Below are 24,235 nucleotides of genomic sequence, written 5' to 3'. Positions count from 1 at the left end.
CAAAAACAGTCTGCCTACCTTTTGAAAAGGCATCATGAACAGGCTTATGATGCACCTTTGATTCACTTAGATGAAGATGCATCTTTGAAGGGAAGATGATTGTGGAAACAGATACCAGCAAAGAGGCCAACTCAATCTTTAATACTTTTTTTTACACACTTCTCCTAGAGAGAGCAATGAATGTGATGATTTTTTCTGTTGTATCATTAAAACAGCCCATCTAATGGCTGCCACATGAACTTAAAGCATTTCTGTGGCTATCGGTGCAATCCATGCGTTCTCTCCAAATGCCATGTTTTTCATTCTTTCAACAGCAAATGACATCGACTCAGGTTTTGGCATCACAATATCAAGAGTCAAGAACAGCCACACTGCTGAAGTTTTCCATTATGCCTGATGTTAAGAAGGCTGCAGAGATTTTAGAAACAAGTGACCAAATTCATTTTCATTATTATATTGAAACCAATTTAAAAACTCACCTGAAGGTCAAAAAATCTACTGTAGCGTCTGAAAATGATCTCATTGCTGCCATCAGACCAAGACACTTTGATGATGTAAACCTACAGTGAAAAAAGAAAGAACATGATTGTTCAGCCAGATTTTTCACCAAAATAGAATACTTTCATCTAACTTCATCTCAATTCACTTACAGTGAAAAAATTAGTACATCAGTCATTCATTTCCAGTTCATAACCCGTGATCCAGTCTGTAAATCTCACTCCCCAAAATCAAAGTGAAAAAAATTTATTATATTTTGCAAAAACAAAATGAAGCCTATCTTTAGGAGCATTAAGCTATTTTTTGCATTATGCAATATATTATTTCCAACCGATCTTATGACAAGTTGTAATAATAGTATAAGATGGCAAAATAGTAAGAAATCCTTGGCTCACAAAAAAAAAAGTGTATGACTTATGGAAGTCTCAAAAAAATACGGTTACAAGTTCTAAAGTTCACCCCAAACCCTAAACCCAACCATGATTTTAATAGGACAATCCCTTTAGTGTACCACAAACATCGGGGTTTGGAATGAGATGAGGGAAGCGTATTACAGGTTATTGGTATGCATCAGCCATTTGTATTGCACAAATAAATATGGAGTAACAAAATTTGTTCACAGACGTTTTCTTTCTTAAAATAAAAAGTGTAAAATTAATTTGATGCCTCTGTTGTATCGAATTGAAATTCTGTTTGTTGATTTGTTTCTTCTCTATAGACCTTATTCACATTAGCGTCATCTTTAATTTTTAATGGGAATGACAATGAGGCTGTGAGGGATAGATTTACGGTCTCTTCAACGGGCCATACTGCAGTTTAAAGTGTTTTTGGATCGTTCCGCAGACAAAACACTGATAAAATATCTAAGAAGGGTGCATGCTTAATTATCATGAAAATAATTACTGCCCGTTACCAGCAGGGTTTCGAGAATGAGGGCAGAGATACAGTACAGTTCAGAGGTGATAGACTGAGATATTATCTGTTAAGCATGCAGTGAGACTATTGTACTGAAGAAACAACATCAGTTTGTATATTTTAGTTTATTTTCAAGGCACACAAAGATGTGAAAGAAACTAAGATACACAAGTTTCACAGAGCCTTCTTTCTCCATGACACACCACTTGCTATTCATTATTTCTCCAGGGATTGGATATTGTCATCAATGACCAGGGTTGGGGAGTAATGGAATACATGTAACGGGATTACGTATTTAAAATACAAAATATAAGTAACGATATTCCACTACAGTTACAATTTAAATCATTGGTAATTAGAATACAGTTACTTTCAAAAAGTATTTTGATTACTGAAGAGATTACTTTGCATTTTATTGTCATTTGTTTCATTTAATATTTAGTCCTTTCAGATGGAAAACATTTATACATATATATGATGCGATCCAAAGAGCATTTGAACAGCAGTGAAACGCTTTCTTATGATGAGTTACATTCATACAAGCAGACAGAGAAGTACGTTTGAAGTAAGTTTGGAGCACAAGAAATAGAAACCATACTTCACGGTTGGGATTGTGTTCTTCGGCTTGCAAGCCTCACCCTTTTTCCTCCAAACATAATAATGGTCATTATGGCCAAACAGTTCGATTTTTGTTTCATCAGACCAGAGGACATTTTTCCAAAATGTAAGATCTTTGTCCCCATGTGCACTTGCAAACTGTAGTCTGGCTTTTTTATGGTGGTTTTGGAGCAGTGGCTTCATCCTTACTGAGCAGCCTTTCAGGTTACGTTGATATAGGACTCCTTTTACTGTGGATATAGATACTTGTCTACCGGTTTCCTCCAGCATATTCACAAGGTCCTTTGCTGTTGTTCTGGGATTGATTTGCACTTTTGCACCAAACTACGTTCATCTCTTGGAGACAGAATGTGTCTCCTTCCGGAGAGGTATGATGGCTGCGTGGTCCCATGGTGATTATACTTGTGTACTATTGTTTGTACAGATGAATGTGGTACCTTTAGGCATTTGGAAATTGCTCCCAAGGATGAACCAGACTTGTGGAGGTCCACAATTTTTTTATCTGAGGCTGATTTCTTTTGATTTTCCCAAGATGTCAAGCAAAGAGGCACTGAGTTTGAAGGTAGGCCTTAAAATACATCCACAGGTACACCTCCAATTGACTCCAATTAGCCTAACAGAAGCTAATTGGCTAATTGCCTAAAGGCTTGACATCATTTTCTGAAATTTACCAAGCTGCTTAAAGACACAGTTTACTTAGTGAATGTAAACTTCTGACCTACTGTAATTGTGATATAGTCAATTAAAAGTGAAACAATCTGTCTGTAAACAACTGTTAGAAAAATTACTTGTGTCATGCACAAAGGAGATGTCCTAAATGACTTGCAAAAACTATAGTTTGTTAATATGAAATCTGTGGAGTGGTTAAAAAATTAGTTTTAATGACTTCAGCCTAAGTGTACGTAAACTTGATTGCAGCTGTATATATTAGCAACTGGCTTGCTATCCAGAAAACAAAAATATGCATACTATTGTTGTAGCCTAGGAGCTGGCTTGATAAAATTAGTCTAGCCTTAATTTAACATTAGCCTCAAGATAAGGTCTGTACTCATCTGTAATGATAAGTGGCCCAGTGGCATAAAGACTATTTAAATATTAAGACGTCAACTAAATGTTATATTTGGTTATGTAACTATGTCGATGATGGTAGTTTTTTTTTTAAATGTTCAAGGTTCTTCATTGTCTGTTAATTTAAAGGCCAGTTTGATATTGAAAAAGTAATTAAACTTGTTTAGATAACAACAGAGTTTCTTTCAACCTGTTTTATTTAATATAATTAAATAACGTGATAATACCGCGTACCGTGACAAAAAGCTTCAGCAATTATCACGATGTGAAAATTTGATTCTGTCACATTCCATTCACAGATCTTATTTTACTTGTAATTCGAAAATCCCTACTCTTAAAAACCCATAGGAAATTCTCGAGTCACGGCTGAACAACTCAGCTCTGATATAAGAAAACGTACAAAGTTTACTGAAGGTAATCGATCCCGTAGATTAAGAATCACCCTGAAACTGACCATCACCATAACAAACAAGCCTGTGTTATCATTATCAAATCAACATACCGCAACATGCTTTCTAATGTCGGAGCTGCAATTTTGTATGTATTTTGCTGAAGTACCCGCTTGTTTTAATGTACAATGAAACATAACACAACTATTCTTTTTCACTGTATGGAGTGAAAATAAAGTGTTTATTTGGAGCGCTTGCGGCTCCTGCCTTGATGGGTTCGAGTGACAGAGTGCAACTGTAGGGTTCTGTTGTCAGAAAAATCCCTTTAAATAAAATCTCAGAATAAATTACGCATTTGTTAAAACTTTTTGAATTAAAACCAGTGATGTAGCGAGAGGAACGTTGCCTAGTGTAACAAAGTAAAAGTAGGGATGCACAAATATGAAATTTTGTGGCCAATACCATTACCAATTTTAACAAAAAACTAAAGTATCTGCAGATACCGATATTTTGCCACTTACCTAATTTTGTCATCAGATCACTGTTTTCCTCAGGAATTATGCTTTAAATATGTACAAAGAGGTACAAAAGCATTTTTATTGTTTTAACAATAAATAATTCCAGTTGAACTTGGATTTGATCTGTTGAACACATGACAGGCCAAAATTTAAATGTTGCTCTATAGGGTTTAGGTCAGGGCTCTGGGAGGGCCATTCTAGGACGTTAATTTTCTTTTTTGCAAAATATTCTTCAATAGGCGACTGGTATGCTTTGGATTGTTATCCTGTTGAAAGAGCCACTTCTGTGTCTTAGGGTGTGTTCACACTTGTAGTTCAGTCCTCTTGGTCCGGACCAAAAAAGAAAATGATACATTTAGTCCTGGTTTGCTTAGTGTTCACACTGTTATTTTTAACACCAAACCTATAGATACAAAACAAATGGCATAAAGAAAAAGTCACAACCTGATTGGACAGCTTTTATGACGTACATTTAGCGACGGCACTTGCCGAACATCCAAAACAATGCTGGCTGCTGGGCTAAATGCACTCGTTAGATTTATATATGTATATATGGTGGTATTCTTACCAGCTGAGAACAAACGAAGAGCTAATAAAATGTGTAAAGGAGTCAAAACAGTGCCAGGAATTCCTCCGTTGCACACACAAACGAAGATATGCTGCAAGTAGACGGCAGTTCCTATGCCTGTACCAAACTGTAATGGGCAACGTAGCTCCTATGATGAGAAGAACCAGGTATGCTTGAGGTCAGTATTAGGCAAATTACTTACTGTTTTTGGTCCGTTTAGACGTCTGTGGTCCATGTTGCGTTCATATATCAATCGAACCGCACTAGAGTTCGTTTGGAAGCAGACCGAGACCCACTATTCAGGAGGTCTCGGTCCGCTTGTTTGGTGCGCACCAAGGTTCGGATGGCAGCGTTCACACTTATTCAAATGAACCACACTAACAGAGCAATCGCACCAGAGTTCGTTTTAATCGAACCAAACCTGCCAAGTGTGAACACACCCTTTAATACTGTAATTTCTTCACTGATTTCTGCAAGTTTGCAAATTTCTCTGTACACTTCAGAGTTCATGATTCCTCACGGACACCACTGTAAGAGAAACAGCCCTAGACTATGACGTTTCCACCTCTGTGCTTTACAGTACCCTTAGTGCAGTAGTGTGGCTGGAATTCTTCCCCTTGCCTTTCTCCACACAAATACTCTGCCACCAGATCCATGCAGGTTCAATTTGGACTCTTCTGATAATAAGACAGTTCTCCAAAAGCTGCTGTCTTTCAGTGCATGTTCTTTTGCCAATGTTATCCTGGCTCTCTTATTCTTGAAGCCAATGAATGGCTTTCGCCACATTACTCTCCCTCTGTACCCATTCTCATTGATCCTGTCTGAATGGTCTGCAGACTAAGCTGTATCTGGTAATTCTCAATGATGTGTGAGGCAATCCTTGCAGCTGTTTCTTGCCTGTTTCTCTTGATTTTATTCACAATTATCCTGTCCAATCTGCTGGTTGTCTTTCTGCGTCTGCCTGCGCGCTTTCTGTTCTCATTCACAAGTCCTTCATCTTTGAACTTTTTTGCAATATACCCAATTGTGGAGGACGGAAGATTTCATTTTTTGCTTATCTGGCAAGAGCACCTATGAAGAAAATGTCAGATCGTCAATGTTCTAGTGTGGATGAACTGAAAGCTTAGGTGGCTGAAACCTGGAAGAAATTTTCACCACAGCTTTCACAGAAACTTGTTGATTCTATGTCCAGACATTGTCAAGAAGTTCTGCAAACGAAAGGATTGCAAACTAAAAACTAAAGCACTTGAACTTGAGGTCTTTAATGAAGCCATTATCAAGAGTCCAGATAATTTTTTGTCTTAATTTTAAACCATATATCAGTTGTTTTATAAATTGAAACATAACAAGCTTCTTTTTGTTAAACGTTCTGCTTGAAAAGTGTGCTAATGTTATCTTCCTTTACAATAAATGCAAACTGGTTTGTTGTTTTGTTCACAAATGCAAAGAATTCAAGCATTAAGTTCAGCTTATGCATCCAAATACTTTTTGGCACCACTGTATATGTACAGTATGTATGTACTGTATTTGGTAGAACATTACAAATTCATAGTATGCATATGTTGGGCAATTCCACGGAAGTGTCAACCACATCATGAAAAAATAAAAAGTTATAACCGAACAAACAAAACAGCCTTTTAAATTCTATCATGGTGTAATAGATAATGGATCTTGCCTTTCAGACCACTAGAGGGCACTGCTTGCTCACACAGTGCTGACTGAAGCACTGAAATGCATACTATATTTTAAAACGCACTATATTTTAAGATTTAGTAATCGTGCAAGACCATATTGTGATTTTAATCTTAACTCAATCATGTAGCCTTAATAGATACCATACCAATGTCTCAGAAGTCAAAGTGTTTTGGATGGTTTCCCTCATCATGTATAGGTAAGTGCAACTTTCACAACTGTCACGTCTGTAACGCTGGTTAGTTCTCATTCATGTGAGAACAAGAAAGAATAAAAATTAAATGTTACATGTTTTTAGGAGTGCCAACCCTTTTACATTTTTATATGTGGATTGTGCATTTGAATTCACAGAGGTTTTACAAAGTATGTTGATAATTAATTGAAAATAAACCATTTGTTTTTCATATCGGTGTTTTCATGCTTATGACCGATATGCTGATGGTTTTAATTTGGTCAATAATTGGACGATAAATATCAGCAGCAACACATTGGTGCATCCCTAAGTAAAAGTAAAAACTGTCACCAGATATGTACTCAAGTAAGTGTAAAAATACCCACCATTAAACCTTCTTTTAAAAGTTTTTCCAAAAACTTACTTGTAATGGGGTGAATGCAGAGCGATACTACCCACCTCTGGAAAAGGATTTATGTTCAATAAACAGACGGTTCCGCCTGACTGTTCTGAATTCTGATTTTATTAGTCATTTAAGCGTAGGAGTTCCCCATTCTGTCACGCAGCAGTGTCGTGTTCAGTGTGGGCATATAGATTGCTTGTCACTGAAATATTGTCACTTAGCATCTGGCTAGGACACGGTGTTATACATAAATAGGAATGTACTGTAACTGAACAGCAGAGCAGACTATATTGAATGGACACAGTTATCTAAGGCATAAAACAAACTCTATGCAAGTATGTGAACGCAAACACTTATGTAAGCAAGCTTGATTTCAAATTGTTGTTGCGTTCCGAAATGTGTCAGGACACAATACATACTGTAATGCAACAAAGTATGCACTGCATTCTCACCTTTACAACAAGGGCCATTATAGCAGTCATTAGCATAAACAGGTCTTTTATGGTCAGTTTTAACTTTCAGGTAAATGACTGTCAACAGTTTGATGAGAAGCTTGCTGAGCAAGTTCGTTTTAATAGCTTAACTCTTGACATGTTTATAGCTAGCTATCTGAATAAGAACACATCCAGTATAATGACACAGGCTTTTTTTTATGACTTAATCAGCCTTTTGAGCACTGATGTCTGTTACCACCACAGTAATGCAAAAACACCAGACTGATCACACTGTGAATTAAGCAAGAGTAAGTCGACAGTTCTTGAGCAAAACTCAGTCTGTGCTTACCGAAATTCACACTTCTGCCTCCAGTGGCCAAAGCGGGAAGTGTTATTGAACGTATGGGGACATGTGAGCTCCAGTTTCCATCTAAAATGTCCACAAAAGGACGCTAAAAGCGAGTCGTTTCTAGTTGTAAATGATCAAATAATGTGAAGAGTAATGCATATTTTATTAACCATACACCCCCAACCCTAAAAGTCAGTGATGTAAAAATGTTATCTTGGAGACAAAATGGAACCTCAGAATCGTGCTCATCACTGATTATGAGAACTCAATTACTTCATGGTTTCAACACGGGACAAAAACCTGGATCTGCAACGCTGTTGTAGCACTACAAGAGAAGGTAAACACTTCTGAACTAAAGAAAAAAATGGCAGATGGGAGATTCTGCTTATTCCAAAAAAATCAGACTATGCAAAAAAAAATATATATATATATATATATATATATATACTTATGTCGATCGGTTTATACTTAAACCATTTATGACCTCACCCTCAATGAAGTAAAACCGTTTAAAGGAATATTCCAGGTTTGATACAAAACCCTCAATACAAAAGCTCAATCAACAGCATTTGTGCCATAAACTTGATTACCACAAAAATGGATTTCCACTTCTCTCTCCTTTTCTTTATAAAAGTTCAAATCTGGGTTACTCTGAAGTACTTACAACAGAATTGAATGGGGGCCAATCTGTCAACGCAAAAATACTCAGTTTCAAAAGCATGGCCAGAAGATGTAAACAATATGTATGTTAACATGATTTTAGTGTGATAAAATCACTTACTAACCTTTTCTGTGTACAGTTATATCCAATTTTACAACTTCCTTGCCATGACGCCATAACGCTGTAAAACCCAGAAACCCTAAAATGACCGTGAAAACAATGATTTTGAACTTTACAGCTCAAATAATACACAAGTTTTAACTGGAAAAACTAAATGTAAGTGCTTTAATAAAATTGTCAGCTTCACATTTCTGCCTTTAAAACCCTCAAAACATTTACCCCATTAGCATCTGTAAGTTCCTCACTGTAACCTCGATTTTCACATCTCTAACCCTAACATATGAGTTATAGTAATAGTAATGCTTGCCTTCGCAAACACAGCTAAAAAAAAAAGAGAGATTTTCACAGCAAAAGTAATGAATTATTCTACAGGTCTAGCCTAATCTCTAATCTAAACATCAGACCAAAATGAAAATGGGGGTTTTTAGTAGGGCTGGAAAGACCATCGATTCTGGTACAAATCGCAGTTCTTGAGGCAAACGTTTTAAAATAGTCTCCCTGATGAAAAATATATTTTTAATTATATATATATTTTTAATTACATGTTTAGCTTAATATTAATACAATAATTGAAAGATAAATATAGGAAGCCTTTTTTGTGCGGAGTTCAACACGAACAGGTTCTCTCTGAAAAGTTTTGTCTCTTTAATTCTTTACGTTCAAAATGCACCGCTGCTTCAGCCATCAAAGTGCCACTTGTTAATTGTTGTACGTCAAATCCTCTGTTCGGGTTGTGTTCCTGTTACTATGCATAATCCACAAATTCATTTGTGAGGTGTTGTGGAGAGTATTTGTCAAGAGTCATTCTGCAGATTCTGTCTGACACAGCTTTAATAAATAGTTTATCTGTAAAAAGGCTCATCAAACTGTTGGATGCCGTAAACTACATGTTGCGCCCCCACAATATTTATAATCTAACAGCCGTGCACTTCTGAATGCAGAGCCGATCACCATGTGACTTCAAGCATTCCAGTTACTTAAAGTGCATTATTCAGTATCCGGAATGCACACAAGCATTTTTTTAATGCTCTGTATTGGAGCATTTAATGTTTCTTACTTTAATAGTTTTGTGGGATAAGAGTTTATAGTTATTTAGCCTATTTAATTGTTGAGTAGATGTTAGTTACCCTATTAAATAGCTGTGCTTAGTATCAATATATCCCTATGAAACAAATCTGATTGGGTAACATGGCCATAATGCAGCCCTATACATGGTTTCCTTAACACTGATTAGTCGACTAATAAATCAGACAATGCACCGACTCGTCATTTAGTACTTTTAAATTGGTAGCTTTGCACATCCCTACATTTTACCAGCAAATTCTGTATTACAGGGTGAAACAAATGTCATTTCAGACCAAGGCCGTAGCCAAGAAATTACTTTTGGGTGGGCCTCAATAAAAATGGATGAATAAATAAAAAGTGGCGCATTCAAACTCTTCTTTCACACTTTCAGAAACCAGAATTTATGCATTTCTTAAACTATTTTCTAAATATACAGTACTGTGCAAAAGTCTTAGGCATTTGAGATGTTTCATAAAAGCATTTGTCATAAGATGGTTATTTATATCTTCAGCTTTAGTGTGTCAATAGGAAATATAAATGTTAGACTCTCAAACATTACTTTTGCAAATAGAAAAGATTAGAATAGTAGAACAGGGAGCCCTGCAACAGATGTCATGGCCCCCACAAAGCCCCCACTGAACATCGTGTCAGTCTGAGATTACATAAAGAGACAGAAGCAATTGAGACAGCCTAAATAGATAGAAGAACTGTGGCGAATTCTCCAAGAAGCTTGGAACATCCTATCTGCCAACAACCAAGAAAAACTGTGTCCGGGTGCAAGTAGGAGAATTAGGGCTGTTTTAAAGGCAAAGGTGGTCACACCGAATATTGATTTAGTTTGTTTTATGTTTACTGGACTTTGTATGATATTAAGTGATAAATGAAAACTATTTATTTCATTATGTTTGAAGACATCCTCACTATGCAACATTTTTCACAAGTGCCTAAAACTTTTGCACAGTACTGTATATTTGAAATCAAAGAATAATCTCTAATATTCTGGGAGGGTGTGGGTCTAATTTGGGTGGGCACAGACCCACCCCAGGCCACCCCTGGCTATGCCATTGTTTCAGACACAACATTTCTTTCTGAGAAAAAGGAGTTAACTCAGCTAAATATATCAAAAAAGCAAATCACAATGCTTACAGAATCGCAATACTTTAAAAATTGCAATACAAAAATAGAATCTGCAAGTAAATATCATCAGGGTTGGGGAGTAACAGAATACATGTAACGGGATTTCGTATTTAAAATACAAAATAGAAGTAACTGTATTCCACTACAGTTACAATTTAAATCATTGGTATTTAGAATACAGTTACATTCAAAAAGTATTTTGATTACTGAACAGTTTACTTAGCGTATTATTGTCATTTGTTTCATTTAATATTTAGTCTTTTCAGATGGAAAACATTTATACATATAAATGATGTGATCCAAAGTGCATTTGAACAGCGGTGAAACACTTTCTTATGATGTGTTACATTCATACGAGCAGATAGAGAAGTACGTTTGAAGTAAGTTTGGAGTAAGTTTGGAGCACAAGAAATAGAAATAAACCTTGTGTAAATTGTCAGCTTTACGCTAAGCTAAAATGCTATTTCTAGCCATTTTACATACACATTACCAGGCACGATCATATTTTTCTATCAAGAAAATTCACGTTAGATCATAATTTCTTTTTTTCTAGTAAGGCCTTTGATATTAGGGCACAAATCATATTCTTGATCATAATTTTTGTATTGTTTTACTGTAAAAATATCTAAAAATCCTTAAAACAAGATCAATTTGATTTATCTTGTTTTAGAAACAACACTGCATAAGATATTTAGGTTTTTCAGAGAATCTATTTTTAACATGTGTATTTTGTCTTACTGTACTGGCAGAGTTTTTATAGTCAAAACAAGTGAAAAAATCTACCAGTGCTGAAGAAGTAATCCAAAGTATTTAGAATACATTACTGACATTGAGTAATCTAACGGAATACGTTACAAATGACATTTTACAGCATGTATTCTGTAATCTGTAGTGGAATACATTTCAAAAGTAACCCTCACAACCCTGAATATCATTGTAATATCGAAATGGGAGGTCTGTGGCTAGTTTTTAGATGCGAGTGCTTACTTATTCCTGTCATTAGCCATAGCTGTCTTTAAACTTAAAACTAAGGGATTTTTTGATCAGTATAATTCCATACAGTATTTTATTGAATATTTATAGTATTCTATAACTTTCTTTATTACACTGTTTCTGCTAGAAGAGCAACACCAGGATTTTCTTAGTACCGTGGCAGAATGATTGTACTGGACACATCCATAATGGGTAAGGATGTGCACAAATAGTTTTTTCCCCCCCAGAGTCTCGTGCATGAACGCTATTGTTTTAGACAGTGTCAAGTTAAAAATACCTTGAGATACCTGCGTTCTGTTTCATTCATTGCGCTGCGTAGATTTTTTAGCGCAGGTGCCACAAAGATTCGATGTTCTGAAGAAGTTGTGGTTGCAAAGAGGACTTTATGTAACTGTTAGCCTAACTTTTACACATGATTCCAGATTGTTTTTCATTCTCCAAAGTTTCAGCACTTGATAAATATACCCCCCCCCCCCCCCCCCCCCCCGTGTTCCTGGTGTGTAGACAGTAATTCCATAAGTTAAAGGAATATTCTGGGTTCAATACAAGTTGAGCTCAATCGACAGCATTTGTGGCATAGTATTGATTACCACAAAAATTTATTTTGACTCTTGGTTCAAGTGCCTCACTCGAGTGAGGGCCTTACAATGGAAGTGAATGAGAGGCTAATTTTTGAATGTTAAAATACTCACTGTTTCAAAGGTAAAGCCACAAGACATCAACAATATGTGTGTTAACATGATTTTAGTGTGATAAAATCAACAGATCAAAGGATACAAGAGTTTTATCGGAAGAATTAATACAACTGCTATTATAAAATTAAAAGCTTAACATTTCTGTCTTTAAACCCTCCAAAAATTGGCCCCATTTACTTTCATTGTAAGTGCCTCACTGTAACCTCAATTTTTGCTTTTTTAAAAAAGAAATAAATTCTGGTGGTAATCTACATTATGAGACAAATGCTGTCGATTGAGCTTAACTTGTATTGAACCCAGAACATTCCTTTAAAAATTTAAGAATCCCAAAGAGGCTCCTAAACCGTAGCAGTGTAACTCCATGCACATGACAATACTAGCGTTTGCTGCCTCACGGAAATGTGAACCTGCCTAGACAAACGCAAAATACTGTATAACAGACAGATCTTTTTCTTTTTTCTTTTTCTTGATGTGCGAGCACATAATGGTATGCGTAAGTTAATTTCAACCCACAATCAGAAATTGCAAGCAATTGTATGGCCCGCAAATAATTTCATAAATACTCAAATGGCCCTTAATGGGAAAAAGTTTTCCCACCCCTGATCTATGTGCTATTAAGGCTCATAGCTCAAAGTGGACTTTATTAGCTGCTATGTAGAGTAGTGTTTGAAGCATACCATTGTTGGCGAATTAGGGATGCATGATACCACTTTTTTACTTACGATCCGATTCCCATTCCTGAAATCTTAGTATTGGCCAATACTGATCCCGATCCAATACCAGATTAGAATATCTATACCTCACTCTGTGATACTAATTGTATAGCCTATTAAGAAAAAACTTTATATTGTTAACTAGTTTACTGGATAATGTAGCAGCAAAATTAACTGTAAGTCTTCAGTAGAAAAGAAGCTAGTTTTCTCTTGGCACAATTTTTCAACTTGTATCTGGACTTTAAAGGATTCAGATCTCTTTTTGTGTTCACATTATTTGTAAGATATCGGTCCACTTTTCATTGACACAGTTATTTTTGGGAACCCAGTCAAATTAAATATTGTTGTGATTTGTAAACATAATGATGATAATAATAATAAATTATGATGATTATTATTATTATTGACTTGAATATAATGCAAGAGTAATATATTTCAGTAGTGCACCTTTAACTTTAAAACCATCTGGCTTTTATTTTGACAGTCGGAACACTCCAGGAAATCCTGTAAATGTCTGTACGTGGGCTAGTTCACAGTAGTTTAATTAGCTTCTTATTCAAAATCTGGTGAAATGCTTCTCCGGTGCCATTTTCAATGCATGTTATAAGCGAACCGAACTATTGAGATACTAAATCTGAGATTTGGTTAGTGTGTGGTGCTCACATATTGCGCACCGCTCTGAGGGCCGCGAGTACATCAACAGCATGCGCGTGCTATCTATGTGTGTCAACAGAGCTTCACTTATTAAACACAGCCTTTTGCAATTCACAGAGCTATTGCAAGGGAAATATGGACTACTTTAATGGTGCTTTTATGGTTCTTTTATCAGTTTTTCAGTTGTTGGAGCTTGACAGTAACGAACATGTCTAACACATGGTATCGGATTTGGATAGGGCTCGTTGGACTCATTAAAAACATCAGTATCAGAACATGCATCCTTACAGCGAATAACCCATCATGAAACCTCGTGGTTATCCAAATATTACAAATGGTTACCGTGCACATCCCTACTCTCCACAGCATTGAAACCTGGATCACATTTAGACTCTAGCGTACTCCATCAAGCTGTTCTGAGAAACGCTAAGGAGGATACAATCAGATTATATGCACCTCACGTTAGCGCTGCAAAACTGACCGAAACAATAACTGAGATTACAATTACAGCTGCTACAATCACGAAGCGTCAATCAAAACAGCAATATAGTAATTCAGGAACACAGTTCTCAGGTTGTGTTTAATGCGCAGCCAAAATAAAGGACATGGCATGCAGATGCCCCTCACAAAACGAGTATTTTAATGTACATATTATTGTTTGAAATGAATGGCAATTACAATATAAAGGGAAATAATCAACAATTCTGATTTTCTGTCATAATGATGCAGGCTATTACCAGATTCAAAAAAATCTGACAATGCAAAAAAAAATGAGACTTGAAATCATCCGATTTGTCTCTGGTTTTGACATCAATATGTAAACAGTCATGCGCACAACATGGATAAGCCGGTAAGAACGCTGATTAAGGTGTTTGCATGCAATGCAAAATCGGGGTAATGTGCAAAAATTTACCTGTTTTATTTATATATATATATATATATATATAAAAATCTACCGGTTTTATATTTCATTTAATAATGTGAATTACCCCAGCTATTTCATCTGCTAGGAGTAACAGCATAGTACATGGACAGCTTTTTGTACATGTGATGTTTTGTTCTGAATGATGTAAAGTCCGGTTTCTTCATAATAATAATACAAAAAGAATGACTTATGCTAACTGGGAATTTCAGTAACACAAATACAGAACAGAAATTAGAGGAAAATAACCTCATGCTGTCAACTGGATATCATGCTATAAGACTCAAGCAGTGCCTGGAAACAAAAAGGGATCCAACATCCAGTCATTAGGTTTTTCCCCATGACAAAAATTGAGATAGTTATGCTGAAACCTAATACAACTGTTCTACAACCTGTGGGTGATCACACACAAACATAGCCTAATATTACTACCCCCCCAAATCAAATTAAAAAAAAATCTCATTATTGTCATTCATACAGAATACTACAGTATAAACTTAATACATTGTTTTACAGTAATACAATGTTAGTTTCACTGCCTTTGATTTTACTGCTTTTAATTTTTTCATAAGACAGTAATAGGGGAAATGTGCTAAATTGTCAAGATAATAATATCACAAATAACAAAATCTTAATGAGCCGACAAATAACCTTAATGTTCTTAACAACAAAGTATAATTTCATGTTTAATTCTTTTGATTTTGGCATAAAATAGGAGCAGGAAATGTTATTAACAGGCTTCATGAGATTCACCCCGGTATCCAAGTATAGATACGAAAATAATAATAATAATGATAATAATGATAACACCACCACCACCAACAATAATAATAATTACTATTATTATTATATATTATTTAAATTGAGATGACTTATATACAGTTGAAGTCAGAAGTTTACATACACTTTGGTTGAAGTCATTAAAACTCATTTTTTTAACCACTTAATTACTCATGACACGAGTAATTTTTCCAACAATTGTTTACAGACATATTGTTTAACTTATAATTGACTATAATCACAATTCCAGTGGGTCAGAAGTTTACATACACCAAGTTAACTGTGCCTTTAAGCAGCTTGGGAAATTCCAGAAAATGATGTCAAGCCTTTAGACAAATAGCCAATTTGATTCTTATAGGAGGTGTACTGAATTGGAGATGTACTTGTGGATGTATTTTAAGGCCTACCTTCAAACTCAGTGCCTCTTTGCTTGACATCATGGGAAAATCAAAAGAAATCAGCCAAGACCTCAGAAAAAAAAACTGTGGACCTCCACAAGTCTGGTTCATCCTTGGGAGCAATTTCCAAACGCCTGAAGGTACCAAGTCCATCTGTTAAAGCTCAGTCGCAAATGGGTCTTCCAAATGGACAATGACCCCAAGCATACCTCCAAAGTTTTGACAAATTGGAGTGGCCATCACAAATCCCTGACCTCAATCCGCTTTGTGGGCAGAACTGAAAAAGCATGTGAGCAAGGAGGTCTACTAACCTGACTCATTTACACCAGTTCTGAGGAATGGGCCAAAACCTGACTCAGTTTCACCAGTTCTGTCAGGAGGAATGGGCCAAATTTCCAGCAACTAACTGTGAGAAGCTTGTGGAAGGCTACCCAAAACGTTTGACCCAAGTTAAACAATTTAAAAGGCAATGCTACCAAATACTAACAAAGTGTATGTAAACGTCTGACAAACTCCTGACCCGTCGAGGCGTGGACTCCACAAGACCTCTGAAGGTGTCCTGTGGTATCTGGCACCAAGACGATAGCAGCAGACCCTTTAAGTCTTGTAAGTTGCTAGATGGAGCCTCCACTGATCGGACTTGTTGGTCCAGCACATCCCATAGATGCTCAATCGGATTGAGATCTGGGGAATTTGGAGGCCAAGTCAACACCTTGAACTCTCTGTCATGTTCCAGAAACCACTCCCGAACAATTTTCTACACTGTGGCAAGGAGCATTATCCTGCTGAAAGAGGCCACTGCCATCAGGGAATACCGTTGCCATGAAGGGGTGTACGTGGTCTGCAACAATCTTTAGATAGTTGGTACGTGTCAAAGTAACATCCATGTGAATGCCAGCACCCAAGTTTTCCAAGCAGATCATTGCCCAGAGCATCACACTGTCTCCACCAACCTGCCTTCTTCCCATGGTGCATCCTGATGCCATCTCTTCCCCAGGTAAACGATGCACACACACCCGGCCATCCACAATCTAAAAGAAAACGTGATTCATCAGACCAGACCACCTTCTTCCATTGCTCCATGGTCCAGTTCTGACGCTCACGTGCCCATTGTAGGCGCTTTCGGCGGTGGACAGGGGTCAGCATGGGCACTCTGACAGGTCTGCAGCACTGTGTGTTCTGACACCTTTCTATCATGGCCAGCATTACATTTTCCAGCAATTTGTGTTACAGCAACTCAGATGGGCTAGTCTTCGCTCCCCACGCGCCCACCTTGGGTGCCCATGACCCTGTCACCAGTTCACCGGTTGTCCTTCCTTGGACCACTTTTGGTAGGTACTAGGGATGTAACGGTTTCAAGGTTTCACAATATACCTTGGTTTTAAAACGGACGGTTATCATACCGTTGAAATCTTCTCATTGAAGGTATTGCATGAATATAAAGACAGATTTTTTCAGAACTTTTCTAAAATCCAAATCACTTTAATTAAGACAGAATCTGCGACATTTACACAGCATCATATAAACTTGGCAAGATAAAATAAATCTTTAAATTGCACCTTCATCATGTTGCATTTGACTGTCACTCAATTTTAAAGGTGACATACAGGTGTTAGGAGCGCAGCACATCGCGAGCACATCAGAAGTCCAGCACGAGCGGAGCACAGCATGAGTGCAGCACGAGCACATCATACAGACATGTCCGAGCCTGAACCTTCATTTCCGCCGCCACAGAGGTTGAAGTCCGCTGTCTGGGATTACTTGGCTACGTAAAAGACCCACGAAGCACCATCAATGTTGATGGTTACCCAGTCTGTAAAGTTTGTCGCAAAAAAATATCGGCTCAGGCGGGAAACACTTCAAACCTTAAGCACCATCTCCGTGAGCACCATCCCACGGAATTTGCGGAAATGAATATAAGTGGAAATACAGTATACAGGATAATAAATTATAGCCTCTGTTTAAAAAAACCCCCACAAGATTCAATGTAGTTTTACAGGATTTGTAATGACTAGGTAGGCTAAAGTTATGTTCATGCTTTCTGTCACATTCACAAATCCAGCAGACAGATTTAAGACCTTGTTCAACATTACAATGTTCCAACTGTTTGTTCATTTGCCTAAGTGCAGCGCAACAGTAGGCCAATGTGTTTGATACTACTAATAATATGTTATATTTGTAAAACATAGGGTTTACAAAGTGCATGGCTTTTGGTGTTCAGGAAATTGTCATGCATGCAAGAAACTGAGAGTGAAACTGTGGCAGAAAACAGACAGTATTGGACAAAATGCCAATAAATAAACTGCACAAGAATAATATATTTTCAGTAGGTATTGTAGAATTAAACTAAATCACAAATGCAACAAATTACTGAACGCATGCAAATGCATATCTGAAGTGTTAATCTGGGCAATAATCATTACAAATGATTACAATTCAATTTCATAAATCATAAAATAACAATAACAAAATATTTTTAGTTATAAGCATCTGACTACTGTACATATTGCAATAAAAAAAAAATTGTTATTAATGTTTTACCTGTTTGTGATTTTTTTTTTCTTTACCTTGTCAGATTAAGAGAGTGTCCTGATGTTCAAGATCAAAAATTAAAGGATTAAAGTTGAAGAAATCCAAATTAAGTTCAAGATTTGATTATAACTGAAATATGTATCTGCGTTTATCAGAAATAGCCTATTTCATAACCAAATATTGAACTGCTTTTAATATTACCAATGCACCTCAATACCGTGATACCGTAATACCATGGTAATTTTTGTGACGGTTATCATACCGTGAAAATGTCATAACGTTACACCCCTAGTAGGTACTAACCATTGCATATATTAGGAACACCCCACAAGACCTGGCGTTTTGGAGATGCTCTGACCCAGTCATCTAGCCATCACTATTTGGCCCTTGTCAAAGTCGCTCAGATCCTTACGCTCGCTCATTTTTCCTGCTTCCAACACATGAAATTCAAGAACTGACTGTTCACTTGCTGTCTAATATATTCCACCCTTTGACAGGTGCCATTGTAACCAGATAATAAATGTTATTCACTTCACCCGTCAGTGGTTTTAATGTTGTGGCTGATCAGTGTATATATATGAACCAGTTTCTACAAAGCATCTTTATCTTAGTAAAGTTATTCTGGAAAACGTAACGTTCAAACAACAGCTATCCATTCTTATTTGTAACACGTTAAGTAAAATACACAAAATATACAGTGATATTAGTTGTCTACTGTGTTGGACTGAAACAAAATAAATAAAGCCTACAGGCTGCCAGAGAGCAGTCCCAAGGCCTGTGGAGTGGAGAGGGTTTAGGGGGTGTTCAGGACTTTAAGGGTGTGGTGAACCAGACAAAAGACCTTGAACAACATGGAGCTATTACAGAAGATCAACACAGTACTCAGATCAGTTCCACTGCATTCCTATGCTGGATGGCAACCACTTTCAAAAGTTTAAACACACAAATATTTATATATTCAGTACATAATATATTAATGAAATCTAATAATCTATTGTAAAATGATATACTATACAGGTATATTCATAAATATTACATTTTGGATATATCATAAACATAATTTTTTACTGTTAGGTTTCAAGGCCCTCAAGGAGTCTTTGTTGTGCTTGTGCAGATGTGAACACATCTGGAATGACACAATAACTGAAGGCTGATGGCATAAAACTTCCTGCTGTTAAAGGAATAACGTTAACGTTAAATAATACATATGTTCAATACTCCTCTAAAGGTCAACATAAAAGATAAATAAGCAAACAAATGTAAAATAAACACTTTTGGTGTGTGTTGTACTGATGTGTAACTTGATCCTCCTCTGGAATGATCACATCTCCAAGCCTCTTTGTTCAGACAAACCAGCGAAACAAACACAAAATGCACCACTAAACACAGTCAGTAGAGGAAAAACACTCAGAAAAGTTCAAGACCCCAGAAGATGTCAATCCTGGTAAACTTACATAGTGTTTGTTGGGGTTTCTTCTCTTTTGCACGTCTTGAACAGTTACGTCTTGTACGGTCCGCCGTGGCATGTTGCAATAATCTCTGATTAAAAAACAGATACAAAATACCGTTCAGACCCACAGCAGCAAATCTGACCAACTTTTCCGTGTTCGCTTCCAGTCATTCGCCTCTGTTTGTCTATCCGTTTCTGCGGGTTTATAGTCCACGTCGGATTTCCTTCAGTCTGGACCGAGTGAACTCCCAGCCTATCCCAGCTCACCGACTCTAATTGAATTAAACCCCAGCGAGATCACACAAACCTACTATGGGACAGGCTCCACTCATGAATATTAATTAAGTACTGTGACGTGCACCCAGAGGGTCTAAATGGTTGGCTGAAAGGTAGACGTTAGTCTGTAGGCGCCAGTCAGCTGACGAATTAATTATTCCAAATGTGGTCAAGGATTGTCTAATGAATATTAACTAGCCTACGTGACTGGAAGGTCATCGGCAACGTCAACATGTCTATATATATTAATGAGCTAAGCCTTCGCCATAGTAGGATTCGTACTTTTGCTCATCCGAGACTTTCCCTGTTGGACCCATTAAAAGGGAAGAGCACTTCCGTTTCTTCTGACAAATGCCATTTTTAATGTTTACAGAAAGCGCAGAGCACAAATGTGCAAATATGTTTCACATTTATTATATACAAAACACAAAACCCTAGCTGTCTGCTATAACATAGAATATTCAAATTTTGTACGGCTTCCACAATCTTTATGTATACATATTCATGAACCTTAAATGCACAATGTCTTCAGGACACATTATTGGTTTCTGTAATTGAATTATTATGAGAGAGCTGCTGTCTCTGCTGTGTAAGGAAGATGTTCGTCAGCCAATAAATGTAGTTTACAAGAGGACTGATGAAGCTTCAGTAGAGGGATGCTGTCATGACAGTCTGTCCGTTTATGCTCTATATTGTGGAGAACAAAACCATTACTAATAGCACTGCCTTTGTTCACATATGTAGTTGTTTGTTTGTTTGTTTGTTTCAATTGGATGAGTGACACTTGGCAAGATTACAGAGGTGCAGTTCCCTTTGGCAAAATGAAAAATTAAATAAATAAATAAATTGTTACCCATCATGAAAAAACAAAAACAAAAAACAAACAAACAAACAAACAAACAAACAAAAAAAAAAAAAAAAAAAAACAGCCAAAACCAGCCTAAGCTGTTGTGTGTGTGTGTGTGTGTGTGTGTGTGTGTGTGTGTGTGTGTGTGTTTTGTTTAATTTTAGTTTTATGTATTTTGTGTGTGTGTGTTGTTTTCCAGCAGTACTGGTGGTCAAAAGAAGCATTGTCAATAAAATATTTATAACCAATTTAATGAATAATCAGTTTGCAGTACATAGTAGAAAGATTTTTATTGCCATAATTCATATTTGAAAAATAATGGTGTGATTTTGTCTATTTTGTTCCTGCAGCTCAACTGGTAGAGCCGATAGTGCTGGCAAAAGTTATGTGTTTGATTCCAAGGCAACATCCATACTGGATAAATGTATACCGTAAATGAACTGTTAATGTCTTTTGATAAAAACATCTGCCAAATGCATAAATGTAAATAAATATTTCCTCTTAAAATAGATCATAAAACTGCATTTTCAGTCTGCAAAATCAAACAGATAAAAATAAATAATTGTATTAAAAAGGAACTATTTAAAAACAACTGTTAAATAAGAGGGTTATTATGAGGTTTCAGTGATATTTAAACATGATGACTATGCAAAAACAGCATCACCCGCAGTGTACCTGTTGAAACTTCTGGTGCAACAGGAGAAAAAAAATAAAAAAGAAAGAAAGAAAGAAAAAAAGTACCTTTGATTAAGTAGATATGTGCTGCCCTCTTGTGGTACATTATTGTACAATACACAAATATACCATGTAGTCCCTCAATTTTATTTGAGGTCATAAAAGCTGCATGCATCATAATTATTTTAAAATAACTAGCAAAATGCTGTTAAAAATAGTTTAAATGGCATGTCCCACCACAGGACAAAGTGTCAACTTCCCAAATGTGTTTAATGTTAACAACTACCTAAGTATTTTAAAACGATAATATGATTGTACATGTTGTAAAACAGTATATTTTTATGATTATTTAAATTAATTTTAAAGCCATGCATTATGCTTCCTAATGAATTACTGACTTAACTATGTTCTATAAATGTGTCTCAAATGAAGGGTGCAGAATCAGATCCGTTCTACACACACAATTAGGTGTGAAGTGATGCCAGAGAAACTGTCCAGTGGGTGTAACAGGTAACCCATGGCCTCTCCCTGCTCAACAGACCCAAAGTAACCATATGGACAAATGCTGAAGATCTTTACACAGTGCACTGAGAAAAAGACAGATTTAAAAAGAGTATACATTTTTATCACAAGTTTATGATGAAATAGAATGACAAATTTAGCCATGCAACTCCATGTGGCACAAGCTGATAGGTTCTTTGACTTGTTTTCTGTTTGCCAATTGGCTAGCTAATAAGCTGATAATTCCTTTGACATGTAATCAGCTTGCCAATCAACTTGCGTTTTTCTCTTTGCCTAACATTTACATTTGATATGTTTGCAAGTATGCCAGTTTCACTGCAGCACAATGCAAGACATTTTCTCTGAAACCCACCTCCACCCCAGCTCCACTTGTCTAGATCAGCTACATGGGGATTGTACAGTATTTACATCTAATAGTGAAGCAGCATGTCTTGTGTTTTTCTAATTGTACAGTAACAGCAGCATGTCTATGTAACTCAGTATATCTGTGTATGTTCCAGCAGTAGCAAGTCTTCATACTTTCTCTGTAGCAGAAGTAGTCTGCCAAGACCAATATCCTATTAATATGTCATACCCAAATAAACATGTTAAATCTTTCTGAGAGTTGTCATGACTGAACTGCATTTCTTAGCAACCTGCCATGTCTCCTCTCTTCCATTTAAAAAAAAGCTTGAGGTAGAGTTGAGTAGAGTTGGATTGTTAATAAAACCTCAGGCCCCATCTCATGTGTAATGTGTTTACTGTACCGTACATCTATTAGTTGTGTGTGATTTCAGTAATACCTAATTTCTAACTCAGGAGTCATTTGCTAGTGACAAGGTTTTTTTTTTATTCCTTTATAGTGTTATATACCTGTGTTATACAGCTTGACACCATCATACTGAATGGAGTCACCTACTGCTCTGCCAGCAGGTCCTCCCAGACTTCCAGAAAAAGGAGCGTTGATGATGCCATAATCATCACACACAATATCCTCTGCTTTTATGGATATCCCCATCCTTGAAGATGCAGTACAAGAGAAATTAGAGCAAAGATAAAGCAAGGAGAATACAGTATTTAAGTAACTAAAGTAAAGTTCATCATGACAAACTTTGAATATTGGCTTGACACAGCCTTGCTTGGAACAGATTGAAGATTCATTTGGCAGTCTCTTTTGGAATGTAGTTAATTTAAAAGTTAATTTAGTTAAGTTAAATTTAAATTATACAGTATAATAGTTCCAGGTTGCTGTGTAAATATGACTAATATATTTTAATTTAGTCAGGTGGCATGATGTGTTTTTTATTGACTAACATTAGTATATACAGTACACATTAAATATATTGTATATTAACTTTATAGTGTTTTTTTATTACAATGTGTTATACCTTTATTTCATTTATACAGTCTCTGTGTTATTTTACATTGTCTTATGTGCATGTCCAGTTTAATTGTATCTGACTCGATTATGTTCAAACTGAATTGACATTTCAGAATAAATTAGCAAAAACAAAGTGTTTTATCACTGCCCACCCCTTCATCGCAGCCTGACTTAAAATGAAGCCATATCTTTAGATATGGAAAGATAAAACTTTATTGAAAGATAAATACAATTTTGGCTGTGGTAAGTCAATAGCAGCATCACTTTCTCAAGCTTCATAAATAGAAACAAAAGTTCCTCCGACCTTTATCACATCCCGCACACTGAAGGTATGCTGTATGATGTTTTGATCATAAATATGGCGGCGCAGTCATACAGTGACGTCACATTGGTTGCTAAGGTTTTCTGATTGGTTGCTAGGTATTTGCTAGATTGTTCCAAGAGGTTACTATGGGGTTGCTGAATGGTTACTAGGGTGTTTTGGGTGGTTGCTAGGGAATTTCTATATGGTTGCTAGGGTGTTCTGACCGGTTGCTAAGTTGATGTTAGGTGGTCTTCAGGCGGTTGCTATGTCAATGTTACTTTATTTATAAAGCACAACTAAAACAACAGCTGTTGACCAATGTGCTGTACATAGTAAAATAAAAGTTAAAACTCAATAAAAATATATAAATAAAAGAAACAATCCACAGCAATACACCTATAGGGCATAGAAAGAATGGCAGAAAATCACCTCAATGATTAAAAGCTATTGCAAACAGAAAGGTTTTAAATTTTGATTTAAAATTGGATATAGTCGAGGCCGTTCTAA

General features: G+C 36.4%; 1 protein-coding gene across 2 annotated transcripts in view; it reads right to left on the bottom strand.

Annotated features, from left to right (window-relative positions):
• LOC127430649 (SH3 and PX domain-containing protein 2B-like) overlaps positions 1 to 20,003 on the bottom strand; it is a 79,575-nt gene extending 59,572 nt beyond the window's left edge. For both annotated transcript variants that reach the window (XM_051680575.1, XM_051680574.1), the window contains exons 1-2: positions 19,749 to 20,003; positions 480 to 560 (exon numbers count right to left, since the gene is read on the bottom strand). In XM_051680575.1, the coding sequence (XP_051536535.1) occupies positions 480 to 560; positions 19,749 to 19,820 (153 nt within the window). In that variant the 5' untranslated portion in view covers positions 19,821 to 20,003. The remainder of the gene's footprint in view (positions 1 to 479; positions 561 to 19,748) is intronic.
• Positions 20,004 to 24,235: the final 4,232 nt, after the last annotated feature.

This window comes from Myxocyprinus asiaticus, chromosome 40, assembly GCF_019703515.2.
Source record: "Myxocyprinus asiaticus isolate MX2 ecotype Aquarium Trade chromosome 40, UBuf_Myxa_2, whole genome shotgun sequence".
NCBI classification, from domain to species: domain Eukaryota; kingdom Metazoa; phylum Chordata; class Actinopteri; order Cypriniformes; family Catostomidae; genus Myxocyprinus; species Myxocyprinus asiaticus.
The sequence above is the reverse complement of the archived record's forward strand: the minus strand, read 5'-3'. Positions and strand labels throughout refer to the sequence as shown.